This window comes from Xiphophorus couchianus, chromosome 5 (genome assembly GCF_001444195.1).
Source record: "Xiphophorus couchianus chromosome 5, X_couchianus-1.0, whole genome shotgun sequence".
Classification (NCBI taxonomy): domain Eukaryota; kingdom Metazoa; phylum Chordata; class Actinopteri; order Cyprinodontiformes; family Poeciliidae; genus Xiphophorus; species Xiphophorus couchianus.
The window spans coordinates 6,042,737-6,065,985 of NC_040232.1; the positions used below are offsets into that span (position 1 = coordinate 6,042,737).

General features: G+C 36.9%; 1 protein-coding gene and 1 long non-coding RNA gene across 2 annotated transcripts; one reads left to right on the top strand and one right to left on the bottom strand.

Annotated features, from left to right (window-relative positions):
* Nucleotides 1-76: 76 nt before the first annotated feature.
* Nucleotides 77-22,187, top strand: LOC114144946 (sarcoplasmic/endoplasmic reticulum calcium ATPase 2). The gene is made up of 24 exons (XM_028018211.1): nucleotides 77-391; nucleotides 2,526-2,657; nucleotides 3,144-3,161; nucleotides 3,261-3,343; nucleotides 4,494-4,598; nucleotides 5,401-5,539; nucleotides 8,357-8,523; nucleotides 10,307-10,462; nucleotides 10,559-10,700; nucleotides 10,934-11,100; nucleotides 12,371-12,459; nucleotides 12,593-12,695; nucleotides 12,787-12,918; nucleotides 13,955-14,080; nucleotides 14,231-14,452; nucleotides 15,129-15,240; nucleotides 15,689-15,927; nucleotides 16,943-17,163; nucleotides 18,413-18,615; nucleotides 18,765-18,850; nucleotides 19,381-19,514; nucleotides 20,121-20,238; nucleotides 20,313-20,441; nucleotides 21,076-22,187. The coding sequence occupies exons 2-24, from the start codon at nucleotides 2,540-2,542 to the stop codon at nucleotides 21,253-21,255; spliced, it is 3,189 nt and encodes a 1,062-aa protein (XP_027874012.1). The 5' UTR covers nucleotides 77-391; nucleotides 2,526-2,539; the 3' UTR covers nucleotides 21,256-22,187.
* On the bottom strand, nucleotides 5,369-5,941 carry LOC114144949 (uncharacterized). The gene is made up of 2 exons (XR_003595588.1): nucleotides 5,693-5,941; nucleotides 5,369-5,536 (listed from the first exon to the last, which is right to left on the bottom strand). It is a non-coding gene; the product is annotated as an uncharacterized LOC114144949 (long non-coding RNA).
* Nucleotides 22,188-23,249: the final 1,062 nt, after the last annotated feature.

Sequence of the window (23,249 nt, forward strand, 5' to 3'; positions counted from 1 at the left end):
AAGGTTTTCACCGGAACTTGTGTTTTATTATCCCTTATCGGCTTGTTTTCACTGAACGCTGTAGCCTGACATCAGATTTACAGACATGATGAGGAGAAATAACATATTATTACACTAAGAAGCTGTTTTGAGACACATTATTTTTAAAAAACTTCAGTTTTTATTTGTATTTATGTATTTATTTATTTTTCACAAAGATTTTTATTTTGACGATACCAGGATTTGATTCGTGACCAAGAAGCGACCCTGTTTAAAATAAAAAAAGAACAAGAAGAAGCGATTTTATGATTTAAAAATGGTATTCCGTTGGTCTCTGGAATGAATTTAGTGCGAAACTAATGGTGCATTCAGGCTGAACAGCTAGAGCTGAGACGACACCCGGACTGCTCCGGTAAGCAACCTGTTCATCTCCGGAGGATTAACCGTTAGACATCATGTTAGCTCTTTAGCCTCACGGCTACTGACGCTCATTCAGCATCGATGCTCATAAGCTAGCAGCTAGCATAACTGGAATCTGTCATCACGGTAACTAGGTCATTATGCTGCTATATTAAACTATCATTGTGTCAAATACCGAGAGGTTTAAAAAAATATATCGCTTGCTTCTGTGCAGTTGAAGCGCTGATAGAATTTGATTTGGATTGATGGATTTTTATCAAATTAATAACTAGCAGACAGTTATTACTACTGTAACCATATTTTGGGTATTTGTGTCCAGTAATGATGAGCTGAGTCGGGGTATTTTGACTCTTAGCCTAACCGTAACCCAGCCTCAACGGCTGACTTTGGCTTTCAATGACAATAAATACTATTAAAATAAAATCTTGTCATTAATTATCCATCCATCCATCCATTTTCTGTTCACCCTTGTCCCTAATGGGGTCGGGAGGGTTGCTGGTGCCCATCTCCAGCTACGTTCCGGGCGAGAGGCGGGGTACACCCTGGACAGGTCGCCAGTCTGTCGCAGGGCAACACAGAGACATACAGGACAAACAACCATTCACACACACACTCGCACCTAGGGAGAATTTAGATAGACCAATTAACCTGACAGTCATGTTTTTGGACTGTGGGAGGAAGCCGGAGTACCCGGAGAGAACCCACGCATGCACAGGGAGAACATGCAAACTCCATGCAGAAAGACCCCGGCCGGGAATCGAACCCAGGACCTTCTTGCTGCAAGGCAACAGTGCTACCAACTGCGCCACTGTGCAGCCCTGTCATTAATTATACCATTTGTTATTGTTTTTACATTTAGTCACGAAAAGTGCTGCTTTTTTATTTTTCAAAAAAATATTTATTGTCAATGTGAAAACTGATTTTTACAAAATAAAGACAATTAAAAATATATTTAACATAAAATAAGCAATTGCATAAATATGCACCCCATCTATAAGGAGATTGACGTCACCAGAAACACTTCATCCCCACTGTGAAGCATGGTGGTGGCAGCATCATGATGTGGTGATGTTTCCCTGCAGCAGGTCCTGTAAGGTGTATATATTTTTTAGATTCACCAATTAGTGCATGCATAACAAACATTACAGACTAACAAATAGAGGTATTTATCTACAAAATACAAAAGAACCTATTAGATAACAGAACAAATAACAACTAAAAATATAAAGTAAACAAACAAAAAATGAGGTACACAATAAAATGGATAAGACAAAACAGAACATAACGAAGTGGTGTCAACAGAAATTTAATCAGCATATGTGGGATAGGATACTCTTTTTTTCTTTCAATCTTGGCAGTTATTTCCTGATTTTTATTATTATTATTTTCCTTTTGAGTAGAAGTGGAAAGAGTTGGAGAAAAAAAACCCAACAATAACAAAAATAACATGCCAGAACAAGGAATAAATAAGTGAACAAATTAATGTAAGTAAATAACACATTTTGCAATCTTATTAGTAAGAATAAAAATTAATTTCAATGCATGCGAGTTAATGTCACTGCAGAGTAAAAGACAAAGGGAGGAGATGAATTCAACAAAATATAGGAGAATCCTGGGGGACAGTTTGTTTCTGTCTTCTACAAAACTACAGTTGTAAAGTCCACATTAAAAGTGATAATGTGGACTTTTGTGTTCCTGCCACAGAACCTGAGCTCTGATCGTAATCAAATTATTCTCCAGTCAAATGTGAGGCCATCTGCCTGTCAGCAGACAAACTGTTAAACTGGGTCATAGCAGCAAATCCTCAACAAAATGGCTGGAAAAAAGTGATTCCTACTCCAAATAAAGCCCAGAATTTATCCTAATTACAAAGATCTCTGCAGACAAACCGCACTGAACCAAAGCAACACCGTAAAGAAGAATATATTGAAGCTGAATGAGTGATGCTGCTAAAGTTTGTACCACAAGTTGAATCTTAGTTTTTCCACACACTTTTTAAATGTTGACAAAGGTTATTAATATCATATTAGGCTAAGGTAATGACCATATCACTGACCTGTATTTAAACGTAGAATATCGTCTTTGTAGAAACGTTAAATAAAGGCTGATTGCTGATTGTTTTTCAGCTTTCCCAGCAGCGATGGACAACGCTCACACTAAAACAGTGGAGGAGGTTTTGGGTTTCTTCAGTATCAATGAATCCACAGGTCTGAGCTGTGAGCAGCTGAAGAAGAACAGAGAGAAGTGGGGACCGAACGGTAAATATTTATTTATGTATTTGCAAAGAAACAGAACCAAAATTCCTCCTAGCTTTTATGCAACAAAATTTACCACCTTGTAACATAATTGAACAAAACTAATGTCTGTATTTTCTTTTTAAAAAAGTCATGTTAACTTTTTAAAACATACAACCAAGCCTGATGCAATAAATTCACAAATCCTATTTTTGTAGTGTTTTTTTTTGTGGTTATTTAAAAATATGGTCCAGTGTTAAGTGTCCTTTACAAAATTAAAGTTTATTAATCTTTGTTGTATTATTATGCCATGTTCACGATGTTACCTCAAAATGGTCTCAAAACAACAACATTATCATTTATCACAATCATTTCTGGGACAATTTATCAACCAGCAAATTTGTTATAATGACAGGATTACGGTGTATATAGCAAACTATTCTTTGTAAATCTTGTTTTAATGCAGAACATGGTGCTTTGTTGATGTTTTTCTTTTTTTTTTACTTACAGAATTGCCTGCAGAAGAAGGTAATCTGACATGTTGTATATTTTTTTACAGTCATATTTTGTGTGTTATTACGTTAACTCTGCTTACTGTGCTGTTATTTCTGTATTCTCCCTCTGCAGGAAAGTCACTTTGGGAGCTGGTCCTAGAACAGTTTGAAGATCTGCTGGTTCGAATCCTGCTGCTGGCTGCATGCATTTCTTTTGTAAGGAAATACGACCACAGCCATGTTTGTCTTTTCAAGCAGAACTTATCAGTCATATTTCAACAGAGCAACTGTGTATGTTTAGTATTTTTGTTTAAAATATAATGTGTATTAGTTGAGTTCTGCAGGATAAACACAGCAATAGTAAAATGCATGAAATGTAAGGTTTGTTTTGAGAGTCAGGGTTGGAGTTACATCCTAATTATCCATGTCCATATCCGGCCTTTTTTGGTTCTTGACGCCGCCTTCAGTTATTTAGGAACATTTGGTGAGTCACGGAGTCGAATTCTTCAGATAAATCCATGTATAAACAAAACCCAGTCACTTTAAAGTGAAGTAAAACAGCACACTACATGGGAAAAGGAGTTTCTGCAGAACAGCCTCTATTCTTCTTCAGCACAGGATTAAAAACTTACAAATGTTCTTATTAGGGCTATAGCCAATGATTTCTCTATATATTTATTCTGACGATTAATCTGATAAAATAATTGGCAAATTCTGCACATTTTTCATTTAGCCACTTGTGCTTATTTTTTTTTACAATATTAGAAATCAATAAAAATGCAAACAAACAAATTATTCAAATCATTTTATGAATAAGAAAGTAAACATTTATGTCCTAAAATGCAATAACACAAGATTCCTTTAGTGTATGTTTGATTATTTGTAGCAAAGAAAATTGTTCAGGCCTGCTTTTCTTATCAATACAGCATATGGATTATCTGTTGATTATTATTTTTTAGATTAACTGATCAATAATTGGATAAAACTATTGAGGAGTTCTAGGTAGAACATATTTACAGAAAAATACATTTTATTAATCTTAAATCTAAATGCATGTATATTTGATCAGTTTGGCTTAATTACTGCTCTGAATATGTTGCTCTTTCAGTCTACATTTAACATTTGATCGATTACTAAATTATTTGACGGTTATTTCAATAACTGATTCATCATGATTGATCAGATTAATCTCTAGTTCTTAGAATACATAATCCAAAACAAACCGATTTATTATTTGTTTTATTACACATGTCTCACTTGACTAGTTACACTTTAAACGTAAGTTTTGTTGTACCCATTGATTCTAAATGTGAGGAGTTCCCTACAGCACATGAACTCTGACCTTTCTCTCGGCCCTGTTGTGTAGACTCTGGCGTGGTTTGAAGAAGGGGAGGGAACCATCACTGCGTTCGTTGAACCCTTCGTCATCCTCCTCATCCTGATTGCTAACGCTATCGTTGGTGTGTGGCAGGTAATATATAACATTTATCTAAATTACTCTGTAAGCAACAGCTATCATGATACTGAAAACAATTTATTTTCTAAAACAGCAGAAAAATAAAACCAATTACAGTGAGAAATAATTTAAAACTCATTAAAAATATAGATACCCATCTTGCATGTTTACTGCTTCACTTTTTCAGGAGCGTGAGGCTGAAAAACAAAGTGAAGCAGCTTCTCCAACATTTTTGTTAATATTTGATTTACAATAGAGGCTAAAGCAAAACACCTACATAATGTAATCTGACTTTTAATAATTATATTTACCTCACAAAACCTTTCTTCCCCAATTCTTATATTGTAGGTTATCTTGTTCTGCAGGAAGATTTATCTATGCAAAAAATACAATATTAATCAATCTTATGCTAATAATATTATTGGAGGATGTTTGAATTTATTGTCAGGTTTATTTTCATACTACAATCTTGTCATCCAAATCTTACTTTTTCCTTTATGATGTTCTAATAAAAATTATGATAAAAGTAAGAACATTAATGTTCTTTGCATTGAAATTTCTTAATATATTAGTACAGTTTACAAAGTAAACAAGTAAATTAGGAATGATTAATGTTCTGATATATCTGATCAAAATAAAAGAGGAAGAAGAAAATAAAGAAATCTTGAGAACCTTAAACTAACGTTTTACCTGGAGAAAAACTAAAGAAAAGACTGGAGGAAACGTTTTGCTTCAGTCACATCTTCAGTTTGTTTTTTATGTAAACCCTAAATTACATGCACCAATAGAAAACTAAGACATTTGTTGTGTCCATCAGGAAAGAAATGCAGAGAACGCCATTGAAGCTTTAAAGGAGTATGAGCCTGAAATGGGAAAAGTTTACAGGCAGGACAAGAAAAGCGTCCAGAGAGTCCGAGCCAGAGACATCGTTCCTGGAGACATCGTCGAAGTTGCTGGTAAGAAAAGCAAAAACATCAAGCATGGAGTCAGTTACAGAGACAGCAGCAGTTCACCAGGAACAGTTAGCATGGTGACCTATACTGTTTTCCATCGGATTAATCTGTTTTTATAGCAGAAACAATCAATTAAAGTTGTACTATTTTACACACCTTCAGCCCTTGATATTAGGAATGCACTGATCCACTGAGGTTTAGTACCAACCGATACTGATCTGACACAGAAAAACAGCCATGACTTGACTTAAAATGTTTATTTTTTTAAAAAACAAAGACATAAATATACTGAATTACAAATTTGATCAGATAACTGATAAATTATCTGATCAACTGATCAGACATGTAAAAACAGAATCAGAATTCCTTTATTGTTGTTGTGTGAGGAAGCACAACAGAATTTAAAAAATAGCAACTCTCAAAACGCACTGAAAATAAATATTGAAATAAAAACAGTAAATACAGTAGAGGCAACTAGGATGTAAAGGAAATGACGCTCAGGGTTTGGATGGATTCATGGTGTTCAACAGCTCTTGATTAGGAACAGTTTTTTAGTTTGTTTGTTCTTGTCTTAATTTCCCTGAAACGCCTCCCTGAGGTTAAGCAACAACAACACAACAAGCAACACAACTTTGATTTATTCATTTAATGCAATTAGGAGCATGATATCCAATGTAAAGTGAATAATTAAGAAACTGACAAAAACAAAATGTTGTCTACGTTGGTCATACATGTAAAAAACAAATTGCAACAAACTTTCTTTCAAATGGTTCAGAAAGAGCAATTAGGAATGCTAAATGTAGTGTAGAATAAATATTAAAGCATGATGTCACTCAGAACACAAAGCGTAGAATTAGACCAAATAGATCTGCCCTTGTCACTAATCCTCAATCTAGATTTTTTTTCCAATGTAGGGACCAATACAGATAATAAATATCAATAAATACAGTCGAAGAAGAAAGCTGTTTTGACACTCACACGTTCTCTGTACAGGCTTAGCTTTTTCACTGCCTCGGGATTTTCGTTTAGTTCAGGGGTGTCCAAAGTCGGTCCTGGAGGGCCGCCATCCTGTGTGTTTTAGTTCTCTCCCTGGTTTAACGCACCTGGATCCAATGATGGCTCATTAGAGGCCTTAGGAGAACATTGACAAGCTGAGAAGGTTGTTACTACAACCAGGGAGAGAACAAAAACATGCAGGATGCCGGCCCTTGAGGACCGACTTTGGACACGCCTGGTTTAGTTATTTCTGGAAAACGTTTGTCTGCACGTTTCTAGGCTCGTCTATGGCTGATATCGCCATGGAAACTCGGCAAGAGGAATAACCAGCCTGGATGAAATGTCTGTAGTCAAGTTCTCTGGAGAATCGAGTCGATGTTTCTACACAGCAGCCTGACCCGAGTGAAATTAGACCAGGGGTGTCCAAACCTTTGGGCCAAAATTAGTTGAGTGCCAAAAAACATATATAATTTTTAAACCGATTTAAAAACTAATTTTAGCTGCTCAACAATAAACCAACCATACAATAATTAAGAAAAGGTAGTTAGGCATTTTTTAAGAATGGGTGTGTAAGATGATTTTGCACTTTTGCATTATTAGAAGAAAGAGATCCAATTTCTCAGATATAAAAACAGGATTATGTCACTTCTTTATGAAATTTTGATGTACTTTGCTATGTTTAATATATTAATTTAAAGCAGATTTAAGTCACTAACTAAACAGAATGGAAAAAAATGTGATTTAAAACAGATTAATACTTTCTATTGCATTAAAATTTTTTCCATTTTAGAAACATTTTAATTTCTCTGCAAAACTTAATAACAAAAAGTCTCCATCTGCATCAACTGGAAACGTGTGTAATTTATGACATGTAGTTAGAGGGCCACTTAAAATGAATCCAGGGGCCATATAAGGCCCCCGGGCCGCTCTTTGAACCCCTGTGTGAGACGGCCTTCTGGTTCGTCATGAATCCGATCGGACTGGAACTGCTATGGTCAGAGGGGATTTAAAGTTGCTCTGGGCCTGGTTGCTGGTCTTTCCCATCAGTTGCTGAACCTTTCTGTTTTTAGAGCGGCCGTTACATTTTGGAGAGATAATCATCCCGCTGACCTGCTGTCTTTTTAAAACATTAACGGGTAACAAGAGCCATGTGAAAATATTTTCCTTTTAGGCAAACAGAGAGCGGTCAGTTTGTTTCCATTTTTACACTCAGCTCTTCTCCGAAACACTGGGAGCTTTTCTGAATTGAGACTCCACAATTCTGGGTCTCTCCCTTATACAGATACAATAAATAAATATGTGTGTGTGTGTGTGTGTGTGTGTGTGTGTGTGTGTGCGTTCTTTGCAGTTTATCTGTTTATTTTAAGAGCGTGGGAACTCGGTAACGCAAAACAGTCTGAGTTTAGAGTGACTCATTGTGGTATTTTTCTTTATTTCTCATCAAACATTCTGTATATGTTCCCTATTTATGTTTGACTTTGCATTTTGTTTTAATAACCAGGATGTGTTGTGGTTTTCAGAACACAGGGTAGGATAAATGACTTTAAATCTTAAGCAGCCATTAATTATTTGGATATAAAGTGATAATACGCCCTAAAGCAGGAGTTCAGAATAGGCAAAACTGAGCAGACTAAAATCTCATTATGTAGGAATGATTTTGTACAAAATATGTAATAAGCATGTTTGGTGTCTGCCTCTCCTAACCTGTTTAAGGAAGCGAAACAGGTCACCTTTCAGATGTATTGTGTTAAACGATGCCTGCTGCTTAATCTTTAGTTGGTGTAAATCTTTTTCCTGTTCTTTCTGTCCCCCTTGAACCTCCAGTCGGTGATAAAGTTCCTGCTGACATCAGGTTAACGTCCATCCGCTCCACCACGCTCAGAGTGGACCAGTCCATTCTGACTGGAGAGTCCGTCTCCGTCCTTAAACACACAGATCCGGTACCAGACCCCAGAGCAGTCAATCAGGACAAGAAGAACATGCTGTTCTCTGTGAGTCTTAAACATCTCACATGTCTTTTTTTGACAATAACAAAGAAAAAAATGTTGATTCATTCAATGTCTTTATTGGAACATAAAACTAAGTAACTTAAAATCCTTTTTTTTTAATTTATTTATCTCTCCTGAGATACAGTAAATGTGCCGTTATTTGATGATGTGTAAACAGAAAGATGATGGAAATGTTTATGAGCTTGATTGATTTTAAAGTTTTTGAAGCCAGGAGTCGGTAACATGAAACCATCACAGCGACTTATTGTTTTCAATTGAAGGTTGTATTTTTAGAACTGATTAGTGACACAAATACACAACAGCTTATTAGGGCCATTGTAGGTTAAAAATAGGAGAACACTTAGATTTTTTTAGAAAAAAGTTTATGAGAAAAACACTAAAAATATTTGAGATTAATTTCAGAAATTTTTCTAGACGTTTGAAACTTGAAAATTTCCAAAAGTGGACTTATTGTTTACTTATAAAACTCTGGAAAAAAAATTGGAAAATGTAAGAGATTAATCTCAAAAGTTGTGAGGTTGTTTTAGAAAATGTTTTACTTTTCAAGTTCAGAAATGTAAAAAAAAGAAAAATTCTATAAAATTCCTGACATAAAAGTTTTTTGGCGAATATTATGGCTCTAATACGCCGTCGTACAAACCTGTACTGTATTTTTAAAGAGAGAATAATTTTTAAAATCTATTTTTAATAGTTTTTGCCGATACTGCGAGTCTTTTAATCCAAATTGTTTTGGCATCCGTCCGTGTGCGTGGGAGTGCTGAAATATCAGCCATTTTTGTGAAAGCAGAGTGGGGGGGCGTCAGCAGGGCAGGGTTGAGATTTACGATCTTCAATAGATGCAAAAGGTCAAAGAGCAGCTCTGATGTTTTATTCAGCAACATTTCTCTGGCAGGCTGCAGGCCTCCATGCTGCCACATTCTGGTTGTGTTGTGGAGGATTTATTGATTTGGTTCAGCCATGCAGTGATACCATCAAAAATACATAAAAAAGGGAAAAGGCGTGTCCTATGAGAGATTAGGTTGGCAGTCTTAGTGTGGCCTTGTTTCGTTCTGCTTGTCGACTTTTATGACCTTTTTTTGCTCTCTGCACTCGTTAGCTGATGTAACTGGGCCTGAAACTGACAATTATTTTAGTTATCTATTAATCTATTGACTGTTCTGACGATTAATCAGTTGCATTATGTAGACTTTTCATTTTGTACAATATTAAAAATCCATTAAAAGATAAAACAAATAATTTAATTCCTTCTTTAAATGAAAAAAAAACATGTATTGTTTAAAATGCAATAACAACATTCCTTTTGTAGCAAAGGATCCATCTGCTGCTACAGAAAAACAAGCAACATGTGAACTGCTCAACTTAATACCAATATTGTGTAGTATTGATCTGTTGATTATTAATTTTTTTAATAACTGCAAAAAGTGTTTAGTAGGGGATGTTTACAAAATTTGAACCAGGTGAAGCCAGATCTGTTCCACATGACAAGTTCTGGATGGAAGACATTTACAGACGAAGAGCTTTTTAAAAAATATTAAATGCAAAATGTATATATGTTCTGTAACCTTTTGGCTGAATTACTGCTCTGAAAATGTTGTTCTTTCAGCAACTGACTTTTTTCTGAGTCAGTTTACTTCATTTAACGATTAATCGATAACTAAATTAACTGACAATTATTTACATAATCGATTCACCACGACGATTCTAATTAATCGTTTCAGCCCTAGATGTAACTTTCAGTTCATTACATTCTGGTTTTCCCATCAAGGGTACAAACATCGCGGCGGGTCGGGCCATCGGGGTCGCCGTGGCAACTGGGGTGCAGACAGAGATCGGGAAAATCCGGGATGAGATGGCCTCCACCGACCCTGAAAGAACCCCTCTGCAGCAGAAACTGGACCAGTTTGGGGAACAGCTGTCAAAGGTAAAATCCCTTTGCTGTTGAGATTTTAATGCTACGCTGGGGAAAATGTAGCGTAACGACACGTCCGTCCTTCTTCCTGTGTGCTGCGATCTGCAGGTCATCAGCGTTATTTGTGTGGCTGTGTGGGCCATTAACGTCGGACACTTCAGCGACCCGGTTCACGGAGGCAGCTGGCTCAGAGGAGCTATTTACTATTTCAAGATTGCTGTCGCGTTGGCTGTAGCTGCCATTCCAGAAGGTAAAGTCACAAAAAATAACCTTGGTTTTAAACTTACACACTATATTTTTACTCTTCCTGCCTTACTGCTGGAGTTATTTTCATGCTTTTGCATGAACACTGAGCAGGCATGAGATAAGAAACTAGGCCAGAACCCAGTGACCCACCTTCTTTGAGAATGATGCATAAAACTGCTTTATTTAGTTCTGAACTACAAACGGGGCATGAAGTGGGTCACTTTTTTTCATTCACAGGCCTTCCAGCTGTCATCACTACATGCCTGGCGCTAGGTACTCGAAGGATGGCCAGGAAAAATGCTATTGTCCGCAGCCTGCCGTCAGTGGAGACGCTGGGATGCACCTCTGTTATATGCTCAGACAAAACAGGAACTCTGACTACCAACCAGATGTCTGTGTGCAGGGTAAGCTGTGGGAGAAAATGACATTCACCCCAGATTTACCTTTTCTCGAACAAACTCTTTCTAGTCACAAATGAAAAAGAAATAATTTGTCTTAATAGTAAATTAACAAATATCTAGTTGAATTAGTAAATAGTATTCATCTGTTTCAAAAAGTGTGGTTTGTGTCTGATAGTCAAACATTGGTTCTGTTTACTCTGAAGCACTAATCAAAAAGCTTGGTCCTGCTAACACTAACACGCTAATCATAAACACTTGTTCCACTAAAGCGCTAATCATAAATAATAGTTTTGGTAACACTAAGGCATAAATCACATATCTTTGTTCCATAAACATTAGTAATTTAATGTTCATGATTAAAGTGCTAATCTTAAACATTAGTTCTTCTACCGCTAAAACAAAACACCAACATGGTATTTTGCAAAAGCTATTGCTAAAGCGCTAACTTCAATTCAAATTATATTTGCCCTTGAAAGACTACAACTCTCGAGCTCCGATTTAATTTTAGCACAATAATTTCCGTATATAACATCCTTACATACAGTATTTATGCTTATATCTTGTCCGCATGTGTCAATGTTTTATTTTGTTCCTGTGTTTCCTGTTTGAAATAAAGTTATATGGAAAAACAGAGAGAACATGAGGAGAGGAACAGTCTTCACCCCCTTCAAAATAAGAGCATGCTGTAAATGACAAACTACTCAATAACCAAAACTTGAACACAAACGTCAAACTTTATTTACCAGAAACTTTACAAAATAGCCAAGTAAATTAGCAGTTTAGAATTTATCTGGTAATTTTAATTTAGGGGAAGCTAAACATGTTAATATGTATTTTAGATAAAGAAAAATACATATCTTCATTTGTCATTATTTTGTAGGAATCTGTTTTCATTTTGGCTTTAAATTTTTTCTGTAATGATTTTGGTGTCCAAAGCGCAAAATGTTGTTGCTTGTGATTGATTTGTAAAAGTAATCTAAAATGTAAAACATTCATCTAAAGACACTGTAACATTAAAACCATGTTCTCTCACTGCATCATTAAAAACTAAAGTTCATCAAACGCAGTGTTGCAAATGTCCAACCAAAGACGATCACTAAGTGTTTAATCCAACTGTTTTTGCTCTATTTAGCTCAATAATCATGATTTCAGTGTGAAACAAAGTGATAATTTTTTTTACCATTTTCGTAAAATGCCCTCTGATTTAGATATGTTCTTCTAACATGACTGAACTAATAAACTGCTCCAATGTCTGTTCTGTGCATGTAATTAGATGTTTATAGTAGAGAGTGCATCAAAGGAGCGTTGCAGCCTGAACGAGTTCACTGTGACTGGATCTACTTATGCCCCCGAGGGGGAAGTGTGAGTGTTTTTAACCTTTAACTCCTTCATTAACTTGTGAATGTTGAGTCGGTTATTAATGAAATGACGCTTCCTTGTTTTTCCCCCCTCCTTGTTCTTCATCTTTATTCTGTTTTTCTCCTCGTCTCTGCAGTTACAAGGACGGCTCAGTGATGAAATGCAGTCAGTATGATGGCCTGGTGGAGATGGCCACCATCTGTGCTCTGTGCAATGACTCATCCCTAGACTACAATGAGGTAAGCAATGCTAACATGACTATGAAAACAGCTCCTGCCATCACCAAACAGTCAGTTAAAGCCTGTTTCTGCTTCTCCTCCTGGGCTCCAGGCAAAGGGTGTGTATGAGAAAGTTGGTGAGGCGACAGAGACTGCCCTCTGCTGTCTGGTGGAGAAAATGAACGTGTTTGATGTGGATCTGAAAGGACTGAGCCGTGCTGAGAGAGCTACAGCCTGTTGTTCTGTAAGTGTGTGAAGCTCTGATAGATCAATATTTACAACTGATCAGAAAAGCATAAAAGAAGAGAGAGAGAGAGGCCCATGTCATCTGTTTATTTCAGACCTGAGTTCTTATGTCTGAAGTTAAAGGTGGCCTATTATGCTTCCTTGAATGGGTTAGGATAGTCCTATAGAAAGCATGTTCATTACACTTTTTGCACAAAAGCATTCTCAGATGATAAGATTTTAGTCTGCTCAGTTCTGCCTTTCAGAATGAGCTTTTTTAGGCTGTCTTGTCACTTTAAATCCAAATAAGCTCCTGTTGGCCACCCCCCCAACTTAACGTTTGCACTCGAACTTGAAAATGGCTGCAAACAAATGAGTAACTACCATACATCTTTGAAAAGCAGAAGTAGAGCCTTCTGCACAATCAACTTCAATGCAGAAAGTAGTTTCTGGATGATAAGTCAACAACAAAACACTTGTCTTTTTCAGCAGCCATTGTATTGTGGTAAAACCAGCAGACCAAATGAGCTGAAGCTAAGCTGTGGTTGCTTGTTAACGGCGAATGCTCAGTCAAATGTGACTCAACAACTGGGAGGTTTTTGACACACCTCATTTTTCAGGCATCAAAAAACATAAACTTATTGCCAAAAATTTACCTGGTGGATTTTTAAGCGCTTGTTTTTCGGAGCAGTTGAAACCCAAATGGAAGGGAAAAAAATTACAAAATGTGACTTTTGCATTAAAAGTCTTGTATAACCTCTGAAAAATACCTGTGTCTCAATTGGTTGGTTAATTTTTTTTTAATCGTAACTATTCTGGACTAATGAACACAAGACAAAGTTCCACCAAAACACTCTTACCTAAGGGCAAATTGGAGAGACCAGTTAATTCAACAGTCATGATTTTGGACCTGGAGAAAACTCACATATGCACAGGGAGAACATTCATTTTATACCACGAGAATATAAAGTCTGATAAATGAATTTATTTCTCCATGTTGTTTGTTCAATGAGAGCATTTCTTCCACTCTTTCTCTCTTTATGACTTCCTTCCAGGTGATTAAACAGCTGATGAAGAAGGAGTTGACACTGGAGTTTTCCAGAGACAGGAAGTCTATGTCTGTTTTCTGTTTCTCCAACAAACACACCCAGTCTGCCTCCGGAGCCAAGATGTTTGTAAAGGTCAGCGACACCTCAAGGATTTTAGCCGCTAGTGCCAATATGTTAACACAACTGAAATAGGACAAAACCAATTTACTTGGTAAGATTTGGTATTTTTGCAGCGCCTCTGCTGCCCGTAAAGACACGGACATGTTCGTCTCATTTTCTCAGGGCGCTCCAGAGAGCCTGTTAGAGCGCTGCAACCACGTCCGTGTCAGCGGTTCCGGTCGTGTTCCTCTGAGCCCGGCTGTTCGAGACCAGCTCCAGTCCACCATACGGGGGTGGGTTTCTGGACGGGACACGCTGCGCTGCCTCGCCATGGCAACCAGGGACTCGCCGCCGGAAATTTGCTCCCTCAACCTGGAGAACACGGCAACCTTCGCTGACTATGAGGTTCTGATAATAGACTAGACCAGAGGAGTCCAAACGTTTTGTCACTTCAGCTCAAAGCTGCAATATTAACAACATTCTAGTTTTTTAAAAACTAGAATCACCAAAATGTTCTTGTGATAAACTAAACATGAACTATTTTAATTATACAAAAAATAATAATCAATTTTTTTGATCCAATAATAATTATTATATAAATATACAAAAATATATATAATATTTTTTTATTGTTTTTTTTTTTCACTATTAAATTTTTTTGTTTATTCCTCAGCAATCAAAGCTGAATCTAGGTCAGTCTTTGAAAACATTTTCTGTATTTAGCTAAGTTTTAATACAGCTGTTAAAAGCAAACGTATAAGTCAGTGAGTAGATGTGGTCCTAGTTACCATGACAACAGACAAAAACCAGACACTTAGAGTATGATTACTTAAAAAAATAATAAATTAAGTAAAATTTAATTTAAAGTTGTAGTTTTGTCCTAATTTATTTAATTTATTCTTGAACTGTGGTTTGAGGGGGCCGCAGAAAAATCAGTCCACGGGCCACAAATGGCCCACAGACCCCACTTTGAACACCCATGGTCTTGACTGCACTCTGGATATATTTTTTTTATAGTTGCTGTATGATTCTACATGTTATGTAAAATTAAAAAGTCCTTCTGTTTGTGACGCCACCTCAGTCGGACCTGACCTTTGTGGGCTGTGTGGGGATGCTGGACCCCCCGAGGCAGGAAGTCCGCGGAGCTGTTCAGATGTGTCGACAGGCCGGCATACGGGTCATCATGATCACAGGTTAGTGTGCAGATTTACACAGTTGCAACAAAAATATTTAGTGAAACGGCAAGAACCAGAACAGCCAAGCATAACGTTACAAATACTAATCAGTCTGGATCTCAAAACCTTAAGCTGTCTGATACAAAGCTGTATTTTAAGGGTACATTCACACCAGCCCTGTTTGGTCCGCTTTAATCAAACCCCAGTTCATTTGTCTAGAAAGTCCGGTTCTTTTGGGGAGGTGTGAATGTTTGATCAAACTCTGATCAAGGCCAAACAGACTTCGGTTTCGGTTTGCTTGAAGTGAACTCTGGTGCAATTTTAATGCAAATCTGATTGCCAAGTGGATCAGAGGCTGCTCCAAAAGCAGGAAGTGAGCTGTGGCGCAAAGCATTCTGGGTAAATAAAACCAAAACAAATATCCTAACATCTAGCTATCGTCACTCCATTTCTTGTCCTCATGCAGGGGACAACAAGGGGACAGCGCTGTCCATCTGCAGGAGAGTGGGCATCATCACCGAGCAGGAGGAGGAGCGGGAGGGCGTGGGAGGGTTCGGCGGCCTGACGGGCCGAGAGTTCGACGAGTTGCCCCCTGACCTTCAGCGCCAGGTCTGCCGGACGGCGCGGTGCTTCGCCCGGGTGGAGCCGGCCCACAAAAGCCGCATCGTGGAATATCTGCAGAGCCTGAGCGACATCACTGCCATGGTGAGAGCAAATGTTTCAATGTTGACAAAATTATGTTGTTCTATCACATGAGTTCACTTTTAAACCTGGACAGTCCAAATGAGAGACCAGAGTGGCCAATAAAAGTGCATTTCTGTGGATTCAAACTCTGCAGCAACATGTTTGTGAACAGAAGTTCATCAATTCTCTATTTACTGATTTATTAGGGTGCAAATAAACAGATTGTTACTGAAAATATCCCTAAGCCTGTCACAATAACAAATTTTACCGGATGATAAATTATCCCAGTAATTATTCTGATAAACGATAATAACTGAAGTAATGCATTCATAATGGCATATTAATGCAAGTTCTCTCAAACACTGGAACTGGAAGATATTTTAAGTATCCAAAATAAAACACAACAACCAAAAACCCATAAATAAAACTTATTATGATATCTCTCTAAATTGTCATTTAAAAAATATTCATCATCAAACTGGAAACTATTGAGCTCATTTTAATTGATCATGTAATTAATTGATTAATTGCAACAGTCTTACCATTTTTGATGCATGAACAATTTTCTTTCATTTTGGACATAAATGTTTAAGTTATTGAGATCTAAATTTATATGTTTGCATTATTCTAGTGTTAAATGTGGTAAAAGTAGCAGAGGGACTTGATTACATTTTTTAATCGAGTTAATTGCCTGATCTGTAAATAATCAGAATATAATCACATTGTAACTGAAAACAAAAGAAGAAACATTTTCAATTCAAAACTATTTTTTGCTGCTAACTTATTAAATAAATAAACATGTCAACTTTATTTAAAGGCAATTTTGTTTTGATAATAATCAATTTTATTCATAGTTTAAAATTGAAGTTTACTGATCTTTGCGAGAGCAACTTGCACTAGCATGCCATGATCAACATTTTTCTTGAAAATGGTCTGAAAACGACAATATTATTTTTTATCGCAATAATTTATCATCCAGCAGCGCATTTTGGGATTGGCTCTCCATTTTTCTGTCCCTCCTCTCTGATTGGCTCAGACAGGGGATGGAGTCAACGACGCGCCGGCTCTGAAGAAGGCGGAGATCGGCATCGCGATGGGCAGCGGCACGGCCGTAGCCAAGTCGGCCTCGGAGATGATCCTAGCCGACGATAACTTCTCCACCATCGTGGCGGCGGTGGAGGAAGGCCGAGCCATTTATAACAACATGAAGCAGTTCATCCGATACCTCATATCGTCCAACATCGGAGAAGTGGTCTGGTTAGTGCGGCCTTTCTCACACTGTGGTTTGTGGGCTCCCCCTAGAGCAGTGGTTCTCAAATGGGGGTACGTGTACCCCTGGGGGTACGTGGAGGTACTGCAGGGGGTACGTGAAGCTTTTCAAAATATCTTTAAAAAATCAGTAGGCTCCTCATAATAAGTCTTGGGAAAAATTAGTTTGTAAAAAGTTCGATAAAATATAAATGTGTGTTCATGCACTGAATTATTATTTATGTATATATTTAATTTTGTACCATTACAGAGACCAATATAAATTAGCAGCGTTTTGCATATTTCAGTTTTGACTGGTTTTATACCTTCCTGGTGGTCACCGTCTTCTGTTTTTCTTTTTTGTTTAACCATGCAATGTTTGCAATATGGATGTATTTGTCAGGTTCACTGATATAAGTTGTTTGGCTTTAATAAATCAGACAGTGATTTTACAGCACTGTACCTCTTTTTTATTCCAAAAATGTTTTGCCCTTGACTAAAAATATATTTTTAAGGGGGTACATCACTGAAAAAAGTTTGAGAACCACTGCCCTAGAGGACCACTAGGGGGAGCCCTAGGTACTGCACAAAGTCAGTACCTTGTGATCAGAGGAAGTCATGCCTGCTGATAGTTTTGATGTGTCGTTTGATTCTTTTGAACGGTTCTTTTAGTCTCAGTTAGTGAGAACTGTTCTTTATTTTTTACAAATGTGCTTGCTTATAATGCTCTGCTTGCACGTCAACAGCTATTATTTTTATTTAATTAAAAATAATTTAATCAACCAATAAATACAATAGATAAGTACAATTGGTAGAAATTGGTGGATAATTTTTACATTTAATAATGAAGAAGATTTTTGTTTCTGCCAAAGCAACTCAAGGCTATTTCTCTTTTATTGTGTTTTAAATTACAAATATTTCTACAATGTCAATAACGCCCACAACACAACTTCATTTTGATTTCCAAGTGTTTCATTAGAAATCATTAGAAAACCTAGAATCCAGAATCAGAATCTGTAAATAACTCAAAGCGTCTCGAGTTGTTCGTGGTTTTTGTCACATTTGCAAAACAGCGCCACCCTTCTTTTAAGATGAATAAAGAAAACAACCATAAGTCAGTTCAGAGGCTAATATTTTCTTTTCAGGTTGTTTATATAAGTCTGAGAAACATTGGGTTAGTAGAACAAAACATTTCACTGATTAGATGAACAAATGTTCTGTGTTTTTATTAAGCTAAGCTGTCTGTTTTCCTGCTCAGTATTTTCCTGGCCGCTGCACTGGGCATGCCCGAAGCGCTGATCCCGGTCCAGCTGCTGTGGGTCAACCTGGTCACCGACGGTTTCCCGGCAACAGCGCTGGGATTCAACCCGCCGGACTTGGACATCATGTCTCGTCCTCCGCGCTCTCCCAAAGAGCCGCTCATCTCCAGCTGGTTGTTCTGCCGCTACCTCATCATCGGATGTGAGTCACAGTGACACACACAGTCTGTAATCTTACCTTGAAAATGCTTGAAAAGTCCTTGACTGTGCAAACTCTGTTTGTCATATTATCATCAATCAGATCATCATACAGATGATCTGATTTAAGGTTTTTATTTTTGTTTCCTGCAGGTTATGTGGGAGCCGCCACCGTCGGAGCTGCAGCCTGGTGGTTCATGGCGGCTCATGACGGCCCAAAACTTTCCTTCTACCAGCTGGTACCGCTCCAGTTTCACCCTAAAGTTCATAATTAAATGTCTCATGTATAAACATCTGGGATGTGTGGCAGAATAGTTCAGGTTCAGGATTTTAGAAATGAATCATGAGCAACAAAATGTGACTTGTTTGACAAACAAATGTACAAACATCCCTTAAATGTCAAATTGAAAACTGATTTATGTAGAATAAGAATAATTTTAATTTAAAATATGTAACTTAAAATAAAATATTCCCCACTTCTAGTCAGTATTTAGTAGTTAGCAGTTGAAAACTACTGCTAAATTTCCTTCATTCTTCCTGCTAAATTGTTTGAACTTGTGGGAAAAAAACAGCTTTTTCTGATTATTTTCACCAGACAAATCAACTCTCCACTGACAAACTGGTTAAAGTTTGCAAATTAATCCTTTCAGAATAAAAACACTCAGGTACAAGTTAGAAAAACTCTCTGTGATACATTAGATTAATGTTAAGTCGGAACAATCCAACTCATCTATATATTTATAATATAAACTTTCCCACTGTGTGTCAGTCCCATTACCTGCAGTGCAGTGAAGATCACGCCAAGTTTAGCGGTGTGCAGTGTTCGGTGTTCGAGTCGCCGTATCCCATGACGATGGCGCTGTCTGTGCTGGTTACCATAGAAATGTGCAACGCCTTGAACAGGTAAGACCCGACCACAGACCCCTACAAAAAACCTTTACATTTCTGAGTTTCAAACATAAAAAATTTGCTAGGCAAAAACTCTGATATTTTGAGATTAATCTAAAAAAAAACTTGTAAATTAAAAACAAAAATTTATTTTTTAAAGTTTCCAAGTCTTTCTACAAACTTTCTAAGAATAATCTGAATTTTATTGGCAGAAATTTACTCCCCTTTTTTGTTTTATACCTACAATTGTCCAAATACTCTGTTGTATCTGGAAGAGCTGCACAAAAATCCCCAAAAACAAATAAACCTAAAAATAGATGACAGTGCTTTTGAAGGACAGTTTTGTTTACAGAGACTTGACAGTTCATTTTATTTGTCGTTTCTGATTTTTGTACATTTATTTTGGATTTTTAAAATATCTTACAGTTCCAGCGTTAAATGTTTATTAGAATTTAAAGTTTATCGATCTTTGAAACTGTTTCCTTTACCGGTATATAACTTTAAAATGGTCTCAAAACAAGGATGTTATCGTTTATCACAGTAACTTCTGGAACGATTAATCGTCCAGTAAAATTTGCCCTCATGCCGGGCTTCTTCAACATCAACCTCTTCTTCCTCCAGTCTGTCAGAGAACCAGTCCCTGCTGAAAATGCCGCCATGGTCCAACCCGTGGTTGGTGGGCGCCATCTGCCTCTCCATGGCGCTTCACTTCCTCATCCTGTACGTCGACCCGCTGCCGGTAAGAAAACGTCAGAATCGTTTGGTTCTGTTACTGCGGATGTTCGGAGAACCTTCACGTTCTTCCATCCACAGGTGATCTTCCAGATCCGGCCGCTGTCCTGGACTCAGTGGGTCGTGGTTCTGAAGCTGTCGCTGCCCGTCATCCTGATGGACGAGGCGCTCAAGTTCTTGGCCCGCAACTACATCGAGCCGGGAAACCAGGTCCAGATTTAACAAATCTGTATTTTTACTCTTTTTAGTTATTTGCTCCTGTTTTTATCAGTTAGAAAATAACTAGTTACATTTACTTGAGTAACTTTTTTTTTTTTAATTTACTCCCAGGAGTATTTTTTACTATGTTGCACTTTTTACTTATACTTGAGTAATTTTATTATGAAGTATTTCTACTCTTACTTGAGTAAAATTTCTATCCACGGAACGAAACATGTTTTAACCAAAAATTCACCAGACACAGACACACACCTGCAGTTTCTGTTAAAGTTTCATAAGTTTTTTTATTTAAACTGATTTGGAAAAATTTTCTTTTTTGTTATTTATATGGGATATTTTCAAATTATTTTGTCCTTAAAATACCAAAACTTCCACTTTACTTAAGATTTTTGTCCACTGATAATGTCATTTTTAAACATTAAATAATAATTTAACGTTTGATTTGATTAGTTATTCAGTACTTGAGTATAATTTTTACCAAATACTTTACTCCTACCTGCGTAGTTTCTTGTTCGGTTACCTTTTACATTTAATTGAATAAAAATATGTTGAAAATATGTTGTATTCTAACTTGAGTCTTATTTTTGGGTGCTTTACCCACCTCTGGTTTTATTGTCTCCTAAAGTCAGTGGAGGAGGAGGAGCTGCAGAGGTCATGGGTCGGCATGGGGCTGGTGGGTTCAATCCCGTCGAGGCTTCGCCACACGGTGAAGGACGTCTCCTGGTTGTTCGTTCTGATTTCGGCGCCGCTGGTGTTCTGGATCTTCAGCCTGGACTCCGACATCAACAATATCTTCTGGGAGTGAAAACCGAACGGAAAACACTGAAGAGGAAAAGAAGAGGATGGACTTCTGGGAAAATTACTTTGAAACGTCAGGAAAAGATGGCGGAGACTCGAAGAAAATGTTTTACAATGATTTCCTTTGTCATAAAGGTGCTTTGTGGAGATTTAAAACATTTTCTTTGATTGATCAAATATCCATTTCTTGATTCTTGACAATTTCTTTTAACATAAAAACAGTGAGTTTTACATGAAATCTCTCTGGTTGAGCTAAAATAATCTAATCTAAACTAAGCTGCTTTATGTGTTTTATGATTCAATTCAATATTAAACCTGATATAAAAAAAGAGCAGCACTGCAAAAACACAAAATCTAATATTCTTGGTTTAGTTTCCACCACAAATATTTTAGTACATTTGAAATAAGACAAAAATAACTCACAAGTAATTGTTCAGCATCATAAAGGAGTTTGCTCTAAGTCAATAATTCCTTAATATTAATGGATAACTACTAGTTCCACTGACAGATTATTTCACTTTATAACATGGAAAAATGTTTTGTTATAAATAAAATTATCTGCCAGTTGAACTAGAACTTTTTCACCAATATTAAGAAATTGTTGACTTAAAACAAACTCCTATTTCTTGCTGAAAATTTGCTTGTAAGTTAATTTTGTTTTATTTCCAGTGTACTACAATATTTTTACTAGAAACAAGACTAAAACATCTTGGTATAATGTTGTTTTTATTGCTGTGATGGTCCTACAATGCTACACAAAGCATCTTTTTGAAACTTTTAAATTTACCAATGTATCCGCTGATTGTTCCTAATATTCACATGTGTAACATCCGGACATTTTCTGAAGCAGCTGATGTGAGACCGGTCCAGGAGGCGAAGCCCGGCCGGATTGTGCTGGATAATGTAATAAAACTCTGTGTTTAAGGCTTCAAACATGAATTTTCTGTCTTGAGTTCCTCTTTTGTTCGTTTTTGATTATTTTGATGCGTTTGAGGCGATGCTTGAGCAGAAGCTCAGTTTATTGTCATGTTTCTGCCAGGATCTTAAGATTCTGACAAAATCCCAAAGAGAAATTAAATGTAGCTCATATTATTCAAGATTATCTGAAGAGCTGCTGTAGAAGCTGGGAGAGTGTCTTGTAGCAGTCTGTACTGCAGCGGTTCTGAAGTAGCCTCTGACTGAAGACTGTTTAATGAAGAGGATGCTCTCAGTTGTTCACGAGTGTCTTGATTTTATGAAGAATCCTTCAAGAACCAGCTTTCTTTTTCACGTTGTTGAGCCATTTAAATCCCAGCAGATGACGGCAGACAAACCGACTCTCTCAAAATCTGACTCAGAAGATCTACATGATCCAACCGACAACTGCAGTCACCCGAGTGTTTCAGAACAGCTTGTTCTGTGTTGAAAGTCTGATGTTTACAGAGTGAAAATGAATGATGCGAGGACAGCACCCTGTGGTACTCCTGAGCTGATGACCAGCTGGTTAAACATCCTTCAGTCATTGATCCAGGTGATTTTTGTATTTTCTGGAGTCCTCATAACCAAATTATCAGGTTGAATTTTGGTTTAAGAACAAACATTTCTGCAACAAATTCCAGAATGTCAAATGAAAATGTTTCAACCGATCTTAAATTTAATGTTTAAATTAATTTTTTTCAGGCTTGTTTATAAACTTTCTGCCGTTTTGATAAGATTTAGTTTTTATTTTTGTGTTTACATTTTGCACACTGATATGAGCTTAAATATTGTTATGATCCGTGTGTGTGTGTGTGTGACGACGGCTCACTGAATTTTTTTACATTTTGCAAACTTTTCAAGGTTTTAGCCAAACCTTTATGTTAATAATAATAATAATAATAACCCATGTTGTTGTTTTTCAGTAGTTTCATTTTAATTTAACACTTTAGATTGTATTTGAAGCAAAAGAGAAATAGCATTTAATTGTTTTGAGCAGGAATGTAATATTTTTCAACATTTATTTTTATTTATTTTGAACTGTAT

Bases quoted from the DNA above. Each gene is read 5' to 3' on its own strand.
- LOC114144946 (XM_028018211.1), top strand. From the start codon at position 2,540: ATGGACAACGCTCACACTAAAACAGTGGAGGAGGTTTTGGGTTTCTTC. The intron at 18,616-18,764 runs GTGAGTCACAGT...TGTTTCCTGCAG, and splicing joins CCGCTACCTCATCATCGGAT to GTTATGTGGGAGCCGCCACC. The intron at 19,515-20,120 runs GTAAGACCCGAC...TTCTTCCTCCAG, and splicing joins ATGTGCAACGCCTTGAACAG to TCTGTCAGAGAACCAGTCCC.